Source organism: Musa acuminata, chromosome BXJ2-11 (assembly GCF_036884655.1).
Source record: "Musa acuminata AAA Group cultivar baxijiao chromosome BXJ2-11, Cavendish_Baxijiao_AAA, whole genome shotgun sequence".
Taxonomy (NCBI): domain Eukaryota; kingdom Viridiplantae; phylum Streptophyta; class Magnoliopsida; order Zingiberales; family Musaceae; genus Musa; species Musa acuminata.
In genome coordinates, this window is record NC_088348.1 from 33,592,550 (window position 1) to 33,614,357 (window position 21,808).

General features: G+C 37.0%; 2 protein-coding genes across 2 annotated transcripts; one reads left to right on the forward strand and one right to left on the reverse strand.

Moving 5' to 3' along the window:
* The first annotated feature begins 326 nt into the window (after nucleotides 1-326).
* Nucleotides 327-13,492, forward strand: LOC135627047 (protein TORMOZ EMBRYO DEFECTIVE-like). Its single transcript, XM_065132997.1, has 14 exons — nucleotides 327-701; nucleotides 1,339-1,521; nucleotides 3,035-3,184; nucleotides 4,108-4,316; nucleotides 4,415-4,700; nucleotides 4,990-5,124; nucleotides 5,564-5,682; nucleotides 7,205-7,361; nucleotides 7,464-7,710; nucleotides 7,796-7,872; nucleotides 9,775-9,894; nucleotides 12,152-12,282; nucleotides 12,353-12,527; nucleotides 12,838-13,492. Exons 1-14 carry the CDS (start codon nucleotides 396-398, stop codon nucleotides 13,231-13,233), a joined length of 2,691 nt encoding a protein of 896 aa, XP_064989069.1. The 5' UTR covers nucleotides 327-395; the 3' UTR covers nucleotides 13,234-13,492.
* A 7,044-nt stretch (nucleotides 13,493-20,536) lies between these two features.
* LOC135627122 (zinc finger AN1 domain-containing stress-associated protein 15-like) lies at nucleotides 20,537-21,628 on the reverse strand. The gene has a single exon (XM_065133095.1). It carries the CDS (start codon nucleotides 21,142-21,144, stop codon nucleotides 20,674-20,676), a length of 471 nt encoding a protein of 156 aa, XP_064989167.1. The 5' UTR covers nucleotides 21,145-21,628; the 3' UTR covers nucleotides 20,537-20,673.
* Nucleotides 21,629-21,808: the final 180 nt, after the last annotated feature.

Consider the following 21,808-nt stretch of genomic DNA (forward strand, 5'->3'; position numbering starts at 1 on the left):
CTGAGCATGCTTTAGATTTCAGCAAAAAAAGAATTGATATCTGGAGACGTTCTTCTGATGGATGGAAAAGGGTGTGGTTTCTTCAAACAAGTAGTAGTTCTGTGCGTGCAAAACACGTACAATAAATTAATTAATACGAAGACGAAGATAATAGGCATAAGACTTTTAAGTTTTCCCCTCGAGCACGTGACCGGAACAGACGGGCCGGTTATTGGTTCTTACGGCCCAAATTGTTATGGGCTCCAAAATTCCAGATGTTGAACCTCAAAACGGGTCACCGTGAAAGCGCTCGAAACCCGTCACGCACCTATAAATCCCTAAAACCCTATCGGTTTGTTTTTGTCTTCTACTCCTCGCTGCAGAAACCCCAATCCTCGCCAGGGGCTTCGCCATCCATGGCGGCGCCGACTCCACTGGCCCTTAAGCGGAGCTACCGCTGCGTGTCGTCGCTGCAGCAATTCTACAGCGGCGGCCCTTTCGCCGTGTCCTCCGACGGCGCCTCCCTCGCTTGCGCTTGCGGCGACGAGATAAAGATCGTGAACTCCTCCGATGCCTGCGTACTGGCGAGCCTTGGCTGTGATTCAGAGTCTGTTACCGCCTTCACCTTCAGCCCCGATGGCTGCTTTCTCTTCTCCGCAGGCCACAGCCGACTGATCCGGGTTTGGGATCTTTCCTCCCGCAAGTGCGTTCGTTCTTGGAAGGTACGTAGGAACAATAGGATGCACCGATGAAAGCTAATAAAGCTCGACTCTTCATCCTTCTAGGTTTTTAATACAAGAAACAAAATGTTCACAAATTTAAGTTTGAAAATTTGAAAGCATCTTTGATCCGTATCGTAGAGAAACTAAAATTTGGAAATTTGTGGTTTTGGTCAGATATGACTCCCTTGTTTTTCATTTTTTAAACTAACTTAGGGATGCATATCACATCGTGCTCTTTTTCATTTACTCTGAAAGGTCTGATCTTTTTTTCTGCAGATTTCTCATTTCAACGACTTGTACTCTGTCTCTCTTTGATTTTTTTTTTTTTTTTTTTGTGGAGTCGTGTACTCTTAAGAAGGATGATTCTGGGAATAACTGTTTAAACTTTTTTTTTCCAAAACTGTTTAATCTTTTATATGTGGTTCCCTACAGCTCTGATAGACAAATCATGAGTAGTCTATTGGATGATTAATGGAGAAAGTGAAAAAAAAGCATCATTCAACCTCTACTATCAAAATTTGCCTATTTAGTAATCTAATTGATAATTATGTTGGACCATGTCCTTATCATTTATTAAATTTTTTGAGTTCAAATTTATCACATGGAAAAAAATAAGTGGTCAATTTTTTGTGAGCAGGGCCATGATGGTCCAGCTATGACCATGTCATGCCATTCTTCTGGTGGTTTGCTAGCAACAGGAGGAGCAGATAGAAAGGTTTGTGTTTGGGATGTAGATGGTGGTTTTTGCACGCATTTCTTCAAAGGTCACCAGGGAGTTGTGACATGCATCAAGTTCCACACCGACCCAAACCGGTTACTTGTAAGATTTACAATACATTCTTTTTCTATGTTCTTGCCTTAAAATCTATCAGTTGCTGCTAATAGTAAACCATGGTTTCCTAAATCTTTTCTCTTAACAAATTCATCAAGTTAGCTAGCGAAACCATAATTTTTCATCAGTTGTTTCTTTGAATAGAAATGCTTAAAAGCTCTCAACTGCTCTTAAATTACATGGTCTACGTAGATTGCTTTATAGGAAACCTTGAAATTGTGAGGGTTATTCTCCAATCTTCGTAACATTTTTCATAATAAGTGAAGAGTTTATTCTTTGTTTGAGAGCAACAAGTGACAGTCATCGGTCTCTCCATGGAGTATGATGAGAGGCGGTTATGTTCAAGGAGTATAAGTGTAGTTGTATCTAACGTTTGTTTATACTATCTTGTTATTTATCTGTCCTGGGTGGAGCAACAGTTTCTACTTTGTACAAGTTGAGAAACATCAGCCTTTTGATATACCAATGTGAAGAAGTTAAGGGACTTAGTGGAAGCATGTTGTTGTTAGTGTTGTTAAAGCCACTAGATGCTATGCAAGGTGCTTGCCAAGTTTCCAAAATGCTTGAGGTGTTAGGTGCTCGTGCGAGCTAAGCAAGGTGCCTACCTTAAAAAAACAATGAGAAAATATAGTTAAGGATAAAGGTAATAATTAGAAAATGAATTCAATCAAACAACTAAAGAGCCATGTTAGATAAGATTGAGAGTATGGTTATATACAATACAAAACTGTAAGTATGATTGCAATGGAAGGAGCAAGATTTTGATTGTCACTACAACCACTTCTTCTAACTAGGTGCAAAAAATTATGCAAAGTTTAAGTGGACTATACTGAACCATGCCCCATTTGGGTGTGATTCATGCTTGAGTCGTGCATAATCCTGCTCGGGCGGCATGTGGATTCAGGCTTATGTTGTGTGTGATTCATGGCTTGGGTGAGCCGAGTCGACACTACACTTAAGACACCCGTGCCTGGTCTGGAGAGGCTTGAGGTGCTCGAGCCTTGCCCTACCTTGCTCGAGCTCTTAGGCAGGTGCCCAATCACCTTTTGGCAACATTGGTCTTAACGTGTTCTTTCCATTCTTGAATTCTGTTAATGCATGTTATGGAATAATCTTTTTTGGAAGAAAGTTGATGTAGTTATCTTGTTAAGAAATAACTTGCAATTGATCGGAAAAATGAAGTGGTCTATAGCAAGGAAAAATGAAGCATGACTCTTTTTTAACACCCATCCATTTTTTTTATTGTCGGTAGAAGTTTGAATGATGATCATATTCAACTTATAGCTTGATGCTATGCAGAATATTCTATGGGTCCCAGTATACTCTCGATGTGGATGATAGCCTCCATACAATGTTTATCTGTTAATTCACATTCTCCTTAACAAGAGGCTTACTATTTATCAACTGAACATTGCAATATGATGATCTTGATTCTATTTTTACCTCCTTAAAATGTGTTTGAATCTTTCATGTGTTGATCATTGTGTGCTGGATATACCAGCTATTCTCAGGTAGTGATGATGCCAGTGTTCGAGTTTGGAATCTTGAATCTAAAAAGTGTGTTGCAGTGCTGGAAAAACATTTCTCACCAGTGACTTCATTGGCATTATCTGAAGATGGCCAAATTTTACTGAGTGCTGGAAGAGATAAGGTATGATCTAAACTTCAAAATTATTGTCCTTGATTTTAATTGTATTAAAATCTTAATATTGATTTTGCTGCTTTGATTACCGCAGGTCTATCTTAGGCAATTCATTTGCAAAGATAATTTTCACTTTAAAAAAATCAACATGATTCATGTTGGAGAATTATACCTTGTTTATAATTTTTTGGTGTGAGGAACTCATTTATTCTTTTGTGATTAATGGTGTTCTTCCTTTCCCTATCTAAATTAATTAAGCTATCTTATTTGGACTGAAAGATTGCTGCCAAAATTGATCCCAAGCAAGGACAAATTGTAGGGATATGAAATTTGATTAATATCAAATTTAAGGAAAGAGAAGGCCAAGCAAACACCAAAGTTGGTGCCTAAGCTCTCAAGCAAGATTAGCTGGGACAACTAAATTTGTGTTCGGCAGCTGTGGGATCCTAAACCACCATGATGGCAATGAAGACCTCCGCTTGGACAAGGGCCTTTCAATTTGATTTTCTGTTTGTCTTGTGTTTTTGTATGAATGTTTGCTCACACTTTTAGATATTATAGTAGATTGTATTTTAATTTTGGTTAACAATACAAACCCATGAACAAGGCTAAAGCCTTGTTTAATTTATTCAATCTATGTCAATAATTCTGCTTTTAAATTTGATTTTGTTGATGTATCAGTTTTTGTATCTAGCTTGAGGAAACAAGTCAACTATTCTTTAATTTTTTTTTTTGTTGCTAGATGGGTCTATTAAACTGTCATTTTCTTGCTCTTTTGCCTATCATAATGTAAATTTGCTAGTGGTGACTTTATCTGTAATTTGATACATTTGTAGTTACAAATTCAACCATATATTTTCTGTGCACTATGTCGTTGTATTCAATATTGTTTCCGTGTTGACCAACAATAAATTAATTTGAAAACCATACAGGTTGTGAACAAATGGGACCTGCGTAACTATAGCTTTAATATGACAATACCAACATATGAGATGGTGGAAACCGTTTGCATCATTCAACCTGGTAATTGTTTGTCTGCCCTTTTGGAAACCAGTGGGCATAGAAAACCTGGTGCTTCAGCTCCAGTTTACTTTCTGACTGTTGGTGAACGTGGGATTGTACGTATATGGAGCTCGGAAGGGTATGATTATCAAACAAAACTTGTAGCACTTTCTTGTCCTTTTTCTATGCTTAGGAGATTGTTTTATGAACTAATTCTGTAGGTCTCTTTTGCAACAGTGCAGTTTGCTTATATGAGCAGCAATCTTCAGATGTAACCCTTGGCTCTGATGAGGATGACTTGAGAAGGGGATTCCTATCAGCTGTTGTATTACCTTCAGATTTAGGATTGCTCTGTGTAACCGCTGACCAGCAGTTTCTGTTTTATTGCCCTATGAAATCTGCTGGAGGAATGCTTCAGTTGAACTTGTACAAGAGACTTGTAGGATATAATGAAGAGATTCTTGATATGAAGTTTCTAGGTGATGATGAACAATATCTTGCTGTTGCTACAAATCTGGAACAGGTAAACTTTTGAATTGGTTCTTTTAAATTTGATGATCCAATAAATACTTGTATTCAACATGCTGATCAGTCGGCATCCATATTGGTATTCTTCTCCTTAATTATTATACTAGCTTGATTGTAGGAGTCTTATTTTGTGATGTTTATTTACTTTGTGATGCATAATGGTGGTCTAAGAATATTGCATTTTGATTTTCTAAAATTGTGTATCTGAGCAAGAGAATTATGTATTCATCCATTGTTGGATAAAAGCAAGTCGGTTTTTCATATTTGATCTTGACCATGTGCAGGTGCGAGTATATGATGTTGCATCCATGTCATGTGCCTATGTTCTAGTGCGGCATACAGACATTGTTGTCTGCATTGACACTTGCATTTCAACTTATGGGAGAACGATGTTGGTAACAGGAAGCAAGGATAATAGTGTGAGTGACATTCCTGCTTGCTTACAGTGCTGTTCAACCGTTATTTCAATTTTTTCTCTTTTGAAACACAGAATGATTAGGGCTTAGATTACCATGTCAAATGATCTCTATGTTGAATCTTGGACCCGTAAGGCTACAAACTTGTGCTTATGATGGCATAGCTTGAAAATTCTGCAAACCTTGTCTCATAATCTAATATTTTTGTTGTTGAATTTTATACCAGAAAACATTTAAGTACCTTGTTGTTTTTCAAGTCTTCAATCGACTTAATGTTGGAATAGCAAAACACGTACTAACATTATTAATTTTACCATTTCGTTGGACTCAATCCCAATGAAATGTTAGTTTCTAGTGTTTTATTAGACCAAGCCCATCAATCTTTCTTTTATTTTGTTTCATTTTATTTAAAGCAGTAATGTTTATCTCTTCGTGGCTATAGGTCCGGTTATGGGATGTCAAAAGCAGACATTGTATCGGAATTGGTAGAGGTCATATGGGCGCTGTTGGAGCTGTAGCTTTTTCTAAGAAATGGAAGAATTTTTTGGTTAGTGGTAGCAGGTGAGTCTGTAAAGTGAACAGGAAGGTCCATCCTCGACTCTCGTGCTATACTTTGTCTGTTCATTTGTGGTACAGATTTGGTTACTTGATGTTATTATTATCATTTTGTGTTTTAGTTTTTGATGTTTTAGCTATTGCTAAGTTATATGCTGTTTTAATATGTGAAGTGTATTTTAATCTTGGAGAATATCTTGAACAGTTATTCTGTACTGCCTCAGAGATCTCAGAAAATTTTAAATTAGACTATTAAAAAAAGAGAATAAGAATCTCTGATGTAGGAGAAATAAAGGTTTTCCATTCAAATCAATGTGTATGAATTGTTACTCTTTGATTTTATTCATTCCTTTGGAAAAATGATGATTCTTAAAGCCTTTATTTTTGGTCATCCATTTTCCACTTATGCATGCAGGATTCGTGATGCTTTTGAAGTAAAAAGTAAACATCATCCTGCTTGGTTGTATTGCTTATGTTGAACAAACATCTTTTGAATTTTCTTTTTCATAGCGGGCTTTTCTTCTGTGACAAGTATTTAGCTGCATGTAGGCATGATTGCTAGTGCTTCTGCTTCAAATACAAATTTTAAACCAACATTTTATTGTTTCTTTCTTGGTTTCATATTAGTTTTAGTGAGTCCTCATCTTTTTCTTTCTTTTCTTGTTGTTGGAGATGCTTGTTCAAGACTATGCTGATCGTGTTTTTATTTACTGGTGCATTAGCTGGTTACTTTGACCATCTCAAGATTATAAGTTTTCATATTCGTTTGGTTAGTTCTTTTGCACATCTGACTACACTCTTCTCCATTGTCTACATTATGATTTTTGTGTCCTGCTTACTCATGAAGCAGACTCTCTTTTGAATTTTGTTACCGCTTTTATGGTTCTTGTCGTGATCTGGTCAAATAAGAGCATTGAACCATTCTCATGATGAACTTAAAGCATGTCTTCATTTATACATTAAATAATATGGCACATTTTAACTCAATTGCAACTCCGAGGACATGAGTCATCTCTATATCTGCTATTCATTTAAATGGGAGGACACTTGGCACTTTACCATTATCCATAACCCTCTCTAATATATGTTCTATATATTCAATCCATTGTTACCTGCTAAGGTGACCCTTTCACAATTGATTTGGACTTAGGGCCAGTATCAGATACCTCACTGTTCATTAACTACAGTAATAAAAATATACAATTTTCAATGACAGCATGAGATGACCTTTTCTAAAAAAGATTATAATAGATTTAGAACATTGTGCTTGTTGGTTCACATCATAAACTGTTATAGTAGTCCCCTAAAAGGCTAAAACAATGGTTATTTTAATCATTATTCATTTAATTCTGTATGGAGGGTTTCCACTGACAATATATATGTATGTTCTGTTTTCTTTTCTTGCCCTTTTCCATTGAACTTGCTGCCACAAGCCTTGATAATACTAGTATACGGATAGTTGTCTTGACTCTTGAGTATTTTTTTTGTCTATTTCTTTGATATTCTTACCAATATCATCTTATATTAGTGATCGGACCATTAAAGTCTGGAGCTTTGAAGGTGTCTCTGAAGATGGGGATCAGGAGATTTCCCTTAAAGCAAAGGCAGTTGTGGCTGCACATGATAAAGACATCAATTCTCTTGCCGTCTCACCCAATGATAGTCTTGTTTGTAGTGGTTCTGAGGTTAACAACTGGTTCAAATTTTAGTTATTATCTGATTCACCAGTAAACCTAATTTTTGGTTGATTCTCTAATATATACTTCTTTCACCTTTTTATTACTTAGGATCACACTGCTTGTATTTGGAGACTTCCTGATCTAGTATCTGTAGCTGTGCTTAAAGGGCACAAAAGGGGAATCTGGTCTGTGGAGTTCTCTCCTGTAGATCAATGTGTAATAACATCATCTGGTGATAGAACTATAAAGATATGGGCTGTTTCTGATGGCTCATGCTTAAAAACATTTGAAGGCCATACTTCAAGTGTATTACGAGCTTCATTTCTTTCACGTGGGACCCAATTTGTTTCATGTGGTAAAGAAAGACAAATTGTGATCAATCTTCATATGTTTTTAATTTTCTAGAAGTATCTTCTGAAGCAGAATATTTCCACTTTCAGGTGGTGATGGCTTAATTAAACTCTGGACAATCAAGACAAGTGAGTGCATTGCAACCTATGACCAGCATGAAGGCAAGGTACTAATTTCTGTTTGTCTGCTGTTATACTCTCTGAGATAGGTGATGTTGTACTGTAAGCTTTTTGTATTCATATAATTTCTTGCCTGTGTTTTTAGTTATTTTAGTAATTGCAATTTTTTTATAAGTCACCATGCATTGTAAATCGGCAGTCATTACATGATTTGCTTCTCATGCTGTGAAGGAAAGACTGAAAGAGCCCAACCGAAGATTATGTGAACCCAACCATCCTCCAAAATTCATGTCAAAATTTTGTTATATTCAGCTTACCTTTCTTCTCGAAGTTGCTTATACTGTCTTCTAGTTTTTTTTATGCACAGCTTTTCTTAGTTCAAAAATGAGAAAATCTTATTATAAAAAATATGCCATGCATCTTAAAGAAAAATAGAGGAATTCTGAAATACTATCCCAAGGGAAGTTCATTACTTGTTATGTGACTTGTTTATTTGATAATCTAATCTGTCTTTTACTAGCCCATTGTATGAGTTCTCAAATTTGAAGTGCGAGTACCTCATGCCTAACTGAATGTTTCTTACGTTAGTTTCATTGAAGTGCAAGTTGCTTTTCTAAGGGACGGGTGCATGGTACATTATTTTTTAATAACTTAGGGCTCAAAGTAAAGGATCATTAGGTTCAAGTGTTCCAAACCTTGGTTGATTGTCTTTTTAAGACCGTACTCTATGATTTGACTAAAAGGGCTGGCATTTAAGTCAATATACTTGCAATATTGAAGCTTTTGGATATTCCTGTGTTTATGGCCTGATATCGTTTTTATCGCTATGGGAGCTTATGCATAATTCCCAATCACCAACTGCTGCCTCACCAATCCTGCTAGTCATCCATCATTTCCAAGCTTTTGGAAATATATGAGCTTAAAATTCGATAACTGAAATATTGAAGGGATCTTAACCTTTGATTGATGATAGTAAGCAGAAGAAAGCTAAACCCATTAACCAACTGGAACTAAAAATCAGATTGGTGATTACTGTGATGAGTGTCCATGAACTATTAGAACTTGCTTGAGCCTACAACACTTCATTTGGTGGTCTAATTGGTGTCTGACATCGAAGTTACACTTTCATGCTAAGTTTGATATAATTTTGGAGTTAAATTTAATCAATCTTGTATTAGTTGACAATTGAAGCTTATATTTATAACAATCTTTCTAGATAACATCAGCAACCTAGAAATTTACAAATCTTGAATTAGCCTTCTGGTTTGGTCTGTGTGATAGGATGTCAATATGCCAAAATTAATAAACCAACCAGGTTCCCACACCCAAAAATAGGGTCTTGGACTGGCTTGTCAAGTTCAAATCAGCCAGCTTTCTTAAGGTTTTCAACCCAGAACTGGGCTATTAAGAATATTTTACTTATCCAGGTATTCAGCAGATGAAATAATAGGATTGGACCCGTTCAACATTATTTGTTTTGTTGAGAATTATAAGGGATAATCCCTAGCTCAGTGATTGTCATCTTACTGCCTGGTGCTAGCTAGGTTCCCAAGGCTGGATAAGGGTTGAGAAGTGACCTATATCTAAGCCCAGTTGTATATTTTTTTTTTCTTTTTCTTTATTTAGTGCCAAGATTGGTTGGAGTAGTTTGAAAGCATCCCAATCAATCATGTTGTGCCAATATCACATTTTTGGTGCTTAAAATTTTAGTGCTTTCTGCCCATTAGATGAATTGATGTCTTGAAAATTAATGCTTTGGTTCTTGCTGGCCATTGCATGCCCTAATTTACTTTTTCTCCTCTATCCCAAATATGTACGATATTTATTGGCAATGATTGCTGTATATCAAGAGTTCTGTTGCTGCCTATTTTCCAACATAATTAATTAGCTTCAAACGTGCAAAGAGTAGTTTGGCTTTTACATATTTTCACTTTTGTTATATTTTGCAGATTTGGTCATTGGCTGTTGGGAAGAAGACAGAGATGCTAGTGACTGGTGGTACAGATGCCTTAATTAATTTTTGGCATGATTCAACTGCTGCAGATAAGCAGGAAGCCTTTCTTAGAGAGGTGAGTCAAATTTGTCTAGTACTTCACGATTCAAACATTTTTTTTTGTCCTTGCACCCTATTAGTCAATGCATATTGCTTTTTACAAATGCGATTCGTCAGCATAGTATTAAATATTTCTATATATGCTTTTGTAAAATCTTTTCAGTGCTAAAGCACTCTTTAATAGAGATGTTAATCTTTTCCAGGAACTTCTGTCATGCTAAACATTATGGTCAACACTCCGTTATATGCTTGATATTGTAGAATTTTGTTGACATGTAAATTTGTAAGTGTTTTGAGAACTGTATGTGAGAATGTTCTTGGATCAAACCACCATCATGACATGATTGTACTGAGGCACATGAAAGATGCATTTGCTAAAGAAACTTATAGTTTGGCGCCCTTTAGATGATTTTAGCATCTCAGCCATATTAAATGTGCAGTGCCGTTACATCATCTTGTTCATTTGTTTTAATCAGGTTACGTTTCTTGTGGTTGAATAGCCAAAGATTAAGCAGAGTATGAATAGGCTAAAATTTATTACAAAATGATGTTTGCCAATCTTAAACAATTCCAAGACATACTGGAATTAGTATTTGATGCACTTGGTATATTATCTTATGAGAGACTTTGCTGCTTTGCTTTCATGTGTCATAAATATCCTTGCATTGTGTATAGACATATACTGTATCAACTTACATTGTAACTGGATGACATGATATACTGCATCATCAACTATTCATAGGTATTCAATGTGTGCAATATTCTTGTTATCCTATGACCTAACCCTAGTGGTAGCTGTCAAACTCTGTGAACAGTCTAATGATATGCTGCTTTTTCTGCAGCAACTTGGTGTTCTACATTATATAAATTTCCTTTTTAATAGAAAAGGGCCCAGTGGATAAGGCACTGTCATGTTTAGACTACAGAACAATCTTGTTTTACTAAGAAGTTTGCCACCACCCTTATTCTGGTGGGTATGTTCGTGGTCTACCCTATGATTGTTAGGCAAAGCCAATAGGGATGCATGGCACCATAATTGAACTTGTGTGCCTTAGTACGACCAGGGTGGGAAACTACTATGATTCTTTATGTTTATTGTTTTGTACAATGACTATGGAATTAGCACTTGAAGTAGAAGTCTGACTCAGTAACACATGATGTATCTGGACATTATTGAAATAGCAATTGTATTTGGAATTTTGTTAGACTAATCTTTGTTCGGAAAATTGTGGTCTGTGTTCCCGTACCAGACGGTTATTTCTGTGGTTCTGGTATATATAAGATAACACAATGAAATGATATTGCTGATTACCCTGTCAAGTAGATGATCTTTTGGGCTGTTAGGCTTATTTTTATTTTAAAGCAGTGACAATCCATTTGAAAACTGAGAGGTTATTAGTTTAGTAAAAAAATGTTTCTTGGTTTCTAAGATCACATGGAGTTTCTTGCTTTCGTTGACACTTAGTTGATAAGACAGATTATTATGGCTTTACTGCTTTCAAAATTTTCTTCAAGGTTCCCCTAGCTGTAAAAAAACCACATTTATAGTATGATCTTGTTGCTGGAGCCAATGGTATAGACCTACTAAGTTAATTACTTAGTTACCCATTTGGCTAGGTTTTGTGCAACTGCTTCAGCAGCCATGGTAACTTCAGACAAATTTATGTTGGTACTTATTGCTTTGGTAAGCAAAATCAATTTAGCCTTTTGATTTGCTGCTACTTAACATCAAAAGCTCTTCTTTGCATTAATAACAGTATGCTGTTCATTGATTCTTTTTTCCCTTCCATTAGTAAAATTTACGGATTGGTTTTGAGTGCACATATATTTATCTCAAGTTTAGGTGGTTACCCTCCCTTGAGACCCTTACCCAATTAGTACTGTTCATTTTCATGTAACAGCATGCTGTCGCCGATTCTGTTTTCCCTCCATCAGTAAGATTTATGGCTTGGTTTTGAGTGCACATATACCTATCTGAAGTTTCGGTGGTTGCCTTTTCTTGGGAAGACCCTTACCCAATTCACGAAGGAACATCTAGTGGCACTGTGTAGAATACGTACTGTAAGGGTCCCAGATCGTAAAAATCTCACCTTGAGTTTCCAGATACCTCTTTAAGATCCCATATCATGTGATTTACGTATTTCTGCAAAATCATGCACGGATCAGTTGATTTGAAGCAAACATCCCTTGTTCAACATATGAGTGAAGGGAACTTATGGTTGCTTTTCGCTTTTCTCATATATTTTGTGCACTGAGTTTTTCTCTTGGTACAGGAAGAAGCAATTTTGAGGGCGCAAGAACTGGAAAATGCTGTGTCAGATGCTGATTATGCAAAGGCGATTCAACTTGCATTTGAACTTCGGAGACCACACAAACTCTTTGATCTATTTTCACGTCTTTGCAGGTTAGCAACAATCAATGTACCTCTTTTTTGCTTATTGTCCATCCCTACAAACATTTGTGGTGTTGTGCAGGAGAAGAGATGTTGAAGACCCAATAGAGAAGGCTCTTGGTGGTCTTGGAAAGGAAGAAATCCATGTGCTTCTTGAATATGTACGGGAATGGAACACAAAGCCCAAACTGTGTCATGTTGCACAGGCGGTGCTTTTTCGAATGTTCAGAATCTTTCCTCCGACTGACATTGTGGAGGTATCTTCCTGCTCTCAGAAATGTTTGCGAGATCCAAAGCCACAACCATGGTCTTCACTTTGTGATGAATTAATGATAAACTTTTGTTCAATTTATTCTAGACATTTTTCTGGTTCACCCAAATTTAGGTTTCTCTGCCTCCATTATCTATATGCTGCTTGCTCATTTATTGATAACCAATTAAATATCACACACGGACATGTACTATCCCCTTTTTAGAGAAAGGTTTAGGTAATTAGTACAAAGTGAATTCATTAATCTTGAAGGACTAGTATCAGTTGTTTGACCTTTTTAGCTATTTCTTTTTCAGGTTAAGGGTGTTAGTGAACTCCTTGAGGGTCTTATACCTTATTCGCAGAGGCATTTTAGCAGGATTGACAGGTTCGTGAGAAGCACCTTTTTGTTGGACTATGTTCTGACCAGGATGTCCGTTGTCGACCCAGAGGAGACGAACCTTCCAAATAATGGAGAACATCCTATGGCTTCAGAGAATGGTGTGGCTGACGAACAAGATGCACCTCAAAGTAATAGCCAAGTAGATGAGATATCGTGCAAAGGTGACACAGGCAAATCATCGACCTCTAACGAGATGGACAGTATGACATCTTTGAAGAAAAGAAAATCAAGAAAATCGAAGAAAGGCTCAACCAAGAAAGTCAAGTTGACAAAGCACAAGAACAGTTCAACCATTTCAGTGGAGGCCTGAATTTTTGTTCCTCGTTCTCCATGCCACCTTCCTCGTCTCACAAAAAGAGAATTTTGGTAGCTAGCGTTACAAGTTCGGTCGGCCGTTTCTTTTGGTGTATTATGTAAGAGTATTTTGTTTTCTTGTAGATCATACAGTAGAGATTCCTCCGCTGATGGCAGTGCTGCTCTGTTTTTTCTTTTTTGGGACTTGTAACATATGTTGATTACATTCGATGCAGTGTATTATTATTACCATACAAGAAAATGAACTTGTTTCACGTTTATGGTGTAGTTGGTGTATTCATAGATAACTGGGAAGTCCTTGATGAGATGGCTATTTTGTCTGTCCCAACCTACAAACTATGGCCATCTTCCCAAACTCATAGCATGCCGTAGCTAATTAATTCTTGTGATTGGTTTGGTCCATACATGGTAGATGCGACCACTCCACTCTCACCAACCTTTTTTTTTTTTTTTTATCGTAAATGCAACTCTGAAAAGGATCTTTTAATCTGTTTGATCTCCCCGACTTTTTTTTTTTTTTTTATCATAAGTACGACTCTAAAAAGTCTCTCTCCGTCTCTGTCCACCTTCTTCAAGTAAGAACATCGGGACGACAATGTTCGCAACCTCTCGTGCTCATCATGTTGTGCTTGGCATTTTCCCAAGCAAGTTAGACTGAATCTAAGCATGTGAATCAACCATTCTACCAAGTTGTTACTCTGATGGTGACCGTGACCGTGACCGCAACATTTGCTCCAACTCCGTGACCTGCACGCACCCCGACGGCCCACCAAACTGCCGTGAGCTTGAATCTTGCATGGAGTTCTCCGGTGGCGGGTTTGAACAGCTCGTGGAGGACTTGGAATTTAGAATCAGGCGGAGACTTTTGAACTCACTGTGGTTACCCCTAAAGTCTGCCACTCTATGCCATCTCATTGGCCAATACTTGGAATCAAGAGCTAATAGATGGCGGCAGTCTGCAAACTGAGTCTGCTCGCAAACGGCGTCACGCCTCAAACACTCGCGGAGTCCATACCTCCTTCCACAGTTTTACTACGTATGATGTCTATTCTTTCTTTCCTCCCTTTTCAACCGCCTGTGCGTGTCAATGAAGCCATCCACCACGCCACCCCTATATAATAATAAACACTAATCCTCCCTCGTTCATGCACCACTACGACTCCCACCTACACCCATCATCGACGTGTAGTTCTCCAACGTTTCATAGTAATCCGAGCGATCTTCTCGTGGTTATTCCTCTCTTCCTACCGAAACCTTGGACCGGTTTCCTCCGACGGCAAGGTCGATGAGGCCTCGCGCGGCTGGTGCACTCCTGCTCACTATCGTCGTCGCCTCGACCGTCATCGAGCCGAGCCTGCAAAGGGTTGCAGCAGCGAGGCTGGTGCCGGATGACACTGGCGGGAGCTACGTGGCCTCCGAGAGCACCGGCCGGGAGGGAGGAGCCACCCTTGCGGTGTGGCTGGAGGCGTTGTCACACGGCCCCAGTGCCAAGGGTCCGGGCAACGGATGAAACCAAGCCATACCCAAAGCTCCGTCATACGATCAATAATCACCATGATGTGATCCCCAAGTTATATATATTCCTTCACAGAAAACTTTCTTGTATACATATATGTTCTTCGCAATTATCAACTGAAAAAAATACTCTGTTGACCTTTGTATTCTCATCTCTCTCTTGTCGACGAGGTCAAAGTGGACGAGCATCAGATCAAATGGAATTCTTTCTTCTTCCTACACCATATTTATTTGCAGATGTTACTATGCTTTCTTGATGCTCAAAGGCCTTTAGTATCTCATTTCAGCGTGCATCGATTTAGATATCTTTAGCATGTCGATATTGACACGCATTGCGCACGGTTGTGCACTGTTGTAATGTTAATAGACTTCAAGTCGGAGTATCAGTTTGTATGCAATTTAATGGTAATGAAAATAAATTATTTTTTTTTAAAAAAAAAAATTTCAGCAATTCGATTTCCTTAGCTCTCCGAGTTCAACATGCTCTCGATCTAATATCGAGATTAACTGGTGATGACGACGACGACTATGATAATAACATTAATAAAAAAATTAATAAAAAATTATATGCAAGCAAAACATTAATAATAAATTATATGTGATGACGACGACGACGATGATGATGATAATAACAAAACTATAAATCTTAACTACTAAAAATCGATATTTTAGTACCATTGGATTATGTAAAAAAAGCTATATATATTTAGCTAAGTTAAAAGTAAATCTTTATTTATAGATCTTTTAAATATGTCAATATCATCTTAAATAATTCTCTTAATTCTATCAAAATAATACTTAATTATTTATAAAAAAATATTTTTTTTCTTATCTTTCCTAATAAGTTTCACATATCCACAATTATAATATGTTAAAAACTAAATAAAAATTTATTTCTTAAAGTGTCTCTTCTTGTTCAAAATGGTGATGTAATATATCCCCTTTTGTTGTGGTTATAAAATAGATGAAATAAATCAAAAAATAAATTTTTATTCAAGAATGAAATCTTATTGAAACTGTCCACATCACTTGATCTCATAGGATTCCCAAGAAATTTTATAAATAGATGAAAATGTTCATCCTTCGAAACCACATTACTTGTCGAATTTGATGAAATAGGATGAATTGAGATGATATTTTATAAATATGTAATTATCTTGAATATATCAATCATGTTTTTCTTTTTTGATCGTTTGGAAGGAATAAAGGGAACATCTTATTTTTTTCTTCAAAAATTTTTGATCTCTTGTGGACCTCTAAATATAATTCAAACTCAGATAAAGTTCCGATCATCTGTTAGAGAAAAAAGAATGAATTGATCTCGTAGGATTCCCAAGAAATTTTTCGATTTCTTTCAGAAGTAGTTATTATTCATCTACTTCTCAAATTCGATGAATAGTTGGGACATTGAGAAAGATCCACAAAGGTGTTTTGGGAATCGATCGGAGTCTATCTCTATTTGTTCCATTTGAAGAAAGGAAGGTTCCTAAAGAGTTGATCTTTCTTTTAGTTGCTGAATCTTTGTTTGATCGTTCAACATGGGATATTCCAAATCATTATTTCTAATAGAATCGATATGTATCGATTAGAAGATCTTTTTAATTGACTTAAATCCCTTAAACAAAAGTAAATCTTATATAATTGTATTGAATATTTGATAATACATTCCGTATATTACTTAAAAATCGATCCTTGGTTACTGACTATATATTGTCTAACCAAATCATATTTTATCTCAATATATTCCTTAAAAAATTTAATTTATGCTAATTCTTCCCCCAACTAACAAAAAGATTTTATCAGAATTATCACATATGAAATTAATTGAGCACAATTTTACAAAGAATTACTGCATTTGTTTATCGAGAAGTGATGGGAAACATACTCAATATCATTTGATTGAATAGTTGCCTCAGCTTCTTATTGTTTAAAAAAATCCTCTTTGTTCGAGATAACAAATCAAGTCATTCTTAAGATTTTGAATATCTGCCCCGAATTTAAGTTGATTATATTTTACTTTTTCCTCATAAGAAGATGATCAAACAATTCCCAATCATGGTCTTTGCCGATCGAATCATCCATATACGATAAAAAAAAACCCTAGATATTTGATATCGGTCTCTTTGAATGAGATATTAATTCTAGCTATGATTTCATTAGATATCTTACAATTAGAATCTCTCATTTTTTCGATCTATTCCTCCACTACTACCATTAGATTTAGGCATGATACACTTTTTATTTATTGGGAGAACCTAAGTACTCTCTTGTGGATCCATCAAATAACTCTCAAATTTTGTTCCCTTTTGGAAGATACAAGAGCAAAACAATTATTTTTCCAATATCTCATTTGTTAATCTAATGGAATTCATGGCTATAGAAAAAGCCCAGATTTTTCTTTTGACCATGTTTCGATTGTTAGTACGATATATAAAGATCGCTACTGTAAGTAGCACTACATCTTTGATCATGAAGTATCAATGGCTTGTCGAAACCTATGAATAATGTAAAAGTAGGATACTCTAAATTTCAAGGTTCACAGAGTTTAAGAAAATGTTTTTAAAGAAAATAATAGTGAGTGAAAGATGCCATTGGATTGAATATGATCTATGAATATAAGAAATAGTGAGAATTTTTTATGATCTAGAGTTTGAGTTGGTATTGTTTCATTGATCCCTCCTAAAGATTTTATTTCGATTAAAATTTGGTTATTCACAATGTATGATGATCTCTATTAAGTATCCATGGCCTGAATGGTTAAAGTATCAAACTTATAATCTGCAGATTTATAAGTTCAATTCGTATTGGATGCATGCCAATGGGAACATTCAATAAGTTTATTGGATTGACTCTATAAATAGAATCTCATTATCCATACATAACGAATTGATACGTTATATTCATATCATAATATATGAATAGTAAGAACTAATATTCTTATCAATATCGTAACTCATAGAAAAAAAGATAAATTTATGGATGGAATCAAATATACAATATTTATAGAACAAAGTATTTGATTATTGGGGAACAATTAATATACTTTTAATATCGAATTAGGATCAACTAGGACATAAATAAAATATTAGGTCAAACTCTTCTTTGGTGTCAACATAATAGCTATAAATAATCAAGGACTCCCAGGAAATGGTAGAAGAACGTGACGTATTATGAGATATATAATACATCAAGATGTATGATCATTATATTATTCTATTTCACCTCTTATAGAGAAAGAAACTTAAAGTAAAATACTTAATAATATGATGATATATTTATACAAAGCTTCTACCTTGAGCAAGAGCTATAACAATCAAGTAAAACCTGCTCAATGAAATAATTTGATCCGTGGACAACGTCGTTATAATAAAATGTCATAATACCGGAGGAATCATTATTGTACGACATAGAGGAAGAGATCATAAGCGTTTATACCATAAAATCAATTATTGACAGAATAAAAAAACATCTATATGAGACTATTTATTGCTCTGATCGAATAAATGTAAGCAAAATATAAATTAATATAATATTTTATGATAATAATAATAAAATCATAAGTCTTAATTATTAGAGATTGCATAGATATTTTAGCATCATCGGGTTACGTTAAAAATTATATATTTAATTAAGTTAGACGTATTTAAATCTTTATTTATAGGTCTTTTGAGGACGTTAACCTCATCTTAAATGGGTTTCTCATTATATTCTCTATCAAAACGATACCTAATTGATTACAAATAAAAGTATTCCTTTTTATCTTTCCTAAGTGACTTCGTACATTCACAATATATTAAAATTTTATAATATATATATATATATATATATATATAAATAAATCAAAATTATTTGACTATTGTGTTGGTTGAATATGCTAAATACTTCTATTCCTAAAAACATATTAAATAAGTAAATAACAACAATGATAATGACAACGAAATTTGTGTAGATTTCAATTATTTATGATTTAGTAAGGATCGTAAGGGAAAGAAAATGAAATGTCATCAGGGGAGAGCATGAGAGTGATTTGTGATATTACGATCTACACATTGCATTTAGTAACGATTGTGCGTGAGAGAGAAAATAGCATTAAGGGAGAGAGAGCGATTTCTGAGACATGACATTTAGTAAAGATTGTGAAGGAGACAAATGAAATGTCATCAAGAGAGAATGAGAGAGCGATTAATAACATTACGACGATATATACAGACAGGGGTGGTGGCATCTTCTTCTTCTTCATCCCCAACTTGTCGTCATGATGGAGAAGAAGACTCAAACCACAAAATGGAATTGTGAAAAAGACTGTGAGGGAGAAATGGAAATATATCATGAAGGGAGAGAGTAAGAGAGCAATTTACGATCTACATGTGAGATGATGGAAAAGCTCGTCACTTAGTTGGGAACACACAAGTAAACTACCTATCTTTGCTGCTCCGATCCAGTAAAAGACCTATGTAGAATATTATAAATTGAGTTAGCTATTATGTATGAGCAAAGACATGATCAAACTATTAACGTCGCTCCTTAAGCTCAAGCATTGAGATCATGTAAGCTAAACAGGAACAAAGGTTGCTTCTTCCCCGGGAGGACTTGGCTATTCGAGAGTGAGGCTCTACGAAAACTCTGGCTGGCTCTTGAGCTCCGTTTGATGGAGATGATATCCCCATCGGCATTTAGGATTCATTAGTGGAGCTGCTATTAAAGATATCATCATCAACCAAGGATTCAAACCTCCATCCCAAGTATACTTTGATTGTGACAGGAGGTGTGCCTGCCGTCCGTTCATTGGCCATCGGACAAGAGAGATGCTGCTGATAAGGCTGCTGCGACGGACCAATCGACAAATCATATTATTTTGTTTACTTCTCGAGGAATGAATGAATGAATGAATGAATGAATCCTGAAGCATCTGCGTTACGAAGCCACTTCGAGACGATGCAGCAGCTTTGCTCGTGGCACGAAGCGACCTGGAAAGCACTCCGGAGGCAGGCCGGCCTTTCCACATTCCTCGTCGCCGGTACCACCCCGGGGGCAACGCGACATGCAAGAAATGTGAATTCCTCCGACTGCAAGACGAACGCATCTCCACCTTTTCCTTTCGAAAAGAGAACGTAGGGAAGGGGCTCAATAGCTGCGTAGAATCAATTCTCAATGATTGGGTGACTGCAAAGCATCCCATAAAGGCGAAAGTGACCACCTAAAATAGCTATCTCAACAGCCTTTGCAAAGGAAGAAGAAGATAAAAAAAAAAGAGTCGCTGCAAACAAAAAAATTTAGCATCTTTTGTATCATTAGAGAGAGGAGTTCCGAACGAACAACATCACTCGCACGGCTGACTGACTGCTTCCGCCGAAACACAAAACAATGACCAACACTTCATTCACATGGATCTTGTTCTCCGTAGACCAGTTCATGCTACCAGCAGATACATCGAGAGGATTTAACTGTTGTGGCATAGTTATGCAAACTTAAAAGAAGACGGTCATGCAAACTTCCATACGATGTTTGTTCTCTATTAAACGAACGAATTTTGTGGATCCGGTTTAAGCATATTCATAAGATTAGAAAAGAAGATGAACCAGCAGAACAACACCAAGAACAGCAGCATAACTCATCTATTACTTGGTGTTGTTGCATTATCTGAATTCCAGCAAACCAGCATTTTTTTTTCAAGGGCAACCAGAGAGATTGTTGGTCTAGAAAGAAAACAAAATTCCCATCAGACCAAACAGATGACAATAAAGGGAAGCATGAACAACAAATTAAACCCGACGGCAGCAAGCTTGAAATCCAATCACCAAGCCAACTTCAATCAAAAGCAATTCACATTGCAGCCATATCTCCTGCTGAATGTTTACAACATCAAACTTTTCTAATCCAACACACTCGGAGACGAGCAAGCCCAGTCAAAAAGAAAACCTCAGATTTTAATGACCTTAGCAGCTCTTATGAGAGGGTTGGCCTTGGCAATCTGCTCTCTTCCGGCGGCTTTGTAATCGAATGAGCAGTCGTGGGTGTCGGAGTATCGGTGGCTGGCGCAGAAGAGATCCCCGCACCGGCACCGGAAGCCGGTGAGCCCCACCCTTTTCCGGCAGCTCGAGCACCGGCTGACGAGACGAACAGGCGGCAGGGCCTCTTTGCTAGAGTGCGACTCGCAGGAGAGAGTGGCGCCGGAATCGGCCACCGCCCCGTTTCCAAAACTCCCAGGCGTCTTCGGAACCGGAAGCTCCGGTGGAGGGTTCACGCAAACAGAGGGTGGGGAGGGTGGTGGAGGCGGAGGAGAGGGAGAGGGAGATGGAGATGGAGATGGAGATGGAGAAGGGGATGAAGAGGAGGAGGGTTTGAGGATCTCGGCTTCGTCTTTGTCAAGGTTGCAGCTTTCCCTTGCCATCTTACAAAATTCAAGAATAATCCAACAGGTAATGGGCAGAAATCCTAATAAAAGCCAACAATTCCGAGCGGAAATCAAGAGAAAAGAGATGGATGCAAGTTTTAGACGAAGATTCCACGAAACGAACAAGGAAGACACCGTTCCAACGAGATCAGAGACAGAAGCAGCAAAGATGACAATAAAGCTGACACCTTTCTCCACGGATTTCGGGAGAAAAACCAGAGCTGGAAAAAGATATTCGGCGGAGAATCGAGATCAGAGGTCGAATCGAGATGGATTGGGGCGAAACCCCAGAGGAGAAAAACGGATGGAGCTCACCCAAAGGGAACTTTGACGAAGCTTTCAGGCGAAATCAAGGACTGGGGAGGGAGCTGATCCCGGAAATCCCCTGGAAATGGACCACCCTCGATCGGAAGATGGAGGCCGAGGGCGTCGGGTTGGAGGAGCCGGTGGTGGCTTCCTAATATATCGACGCCATTAGTCTCCATAATAAATAATAAACCGGGAGATATGGAAGGATTTCATTTCAGTTCCGTGTATGCCATGAAATTTCAAGTTTACTCCTCCGAGTGTTCATTTTCCAAATGACTCCAAATTTAGATTCCCAAGTGTCGAAGTCAGTCAAACTAAAGTCTGACCATCCAACTATACCCATGCGCTTTAA

What these genes read in the sequence shown, in the direction of transcription:
- LOC135627047 (XM_065132997.1), top strand. Translation starts at nt 396, where the DNA reads ATGGCGGCGCCGACTCCACTGGCCCTTAAGCGGAGCTACCGCTGCGTG. An exon ending in AGTGCGTTCGTTCTTGGAAG is followed by an intron (nt 702 to 1,338) that starts GTACGTAGGAAC and finishes TTTTGTGAGCAG; the next exon opens with GGCCATGATGGTCCAGCTAT. An exon ending in CTCCGACTGACATTGTGGAG is followed by an intron (nt 12,528 to 12,837) that starts GTATCTTCCTGC and finishes TTTCTTTTTCAG; the next exon opens with GTTAAGGGTGTTAGTGAACT.
- LOC135627122 (XM_065133095.1), bottom strand. Translation starts at nt 21,144, where the DNA reads ATGGCAAGGGAAAGCTGCAACCTTGACAAAGACGAAGCCGAGATCCTC.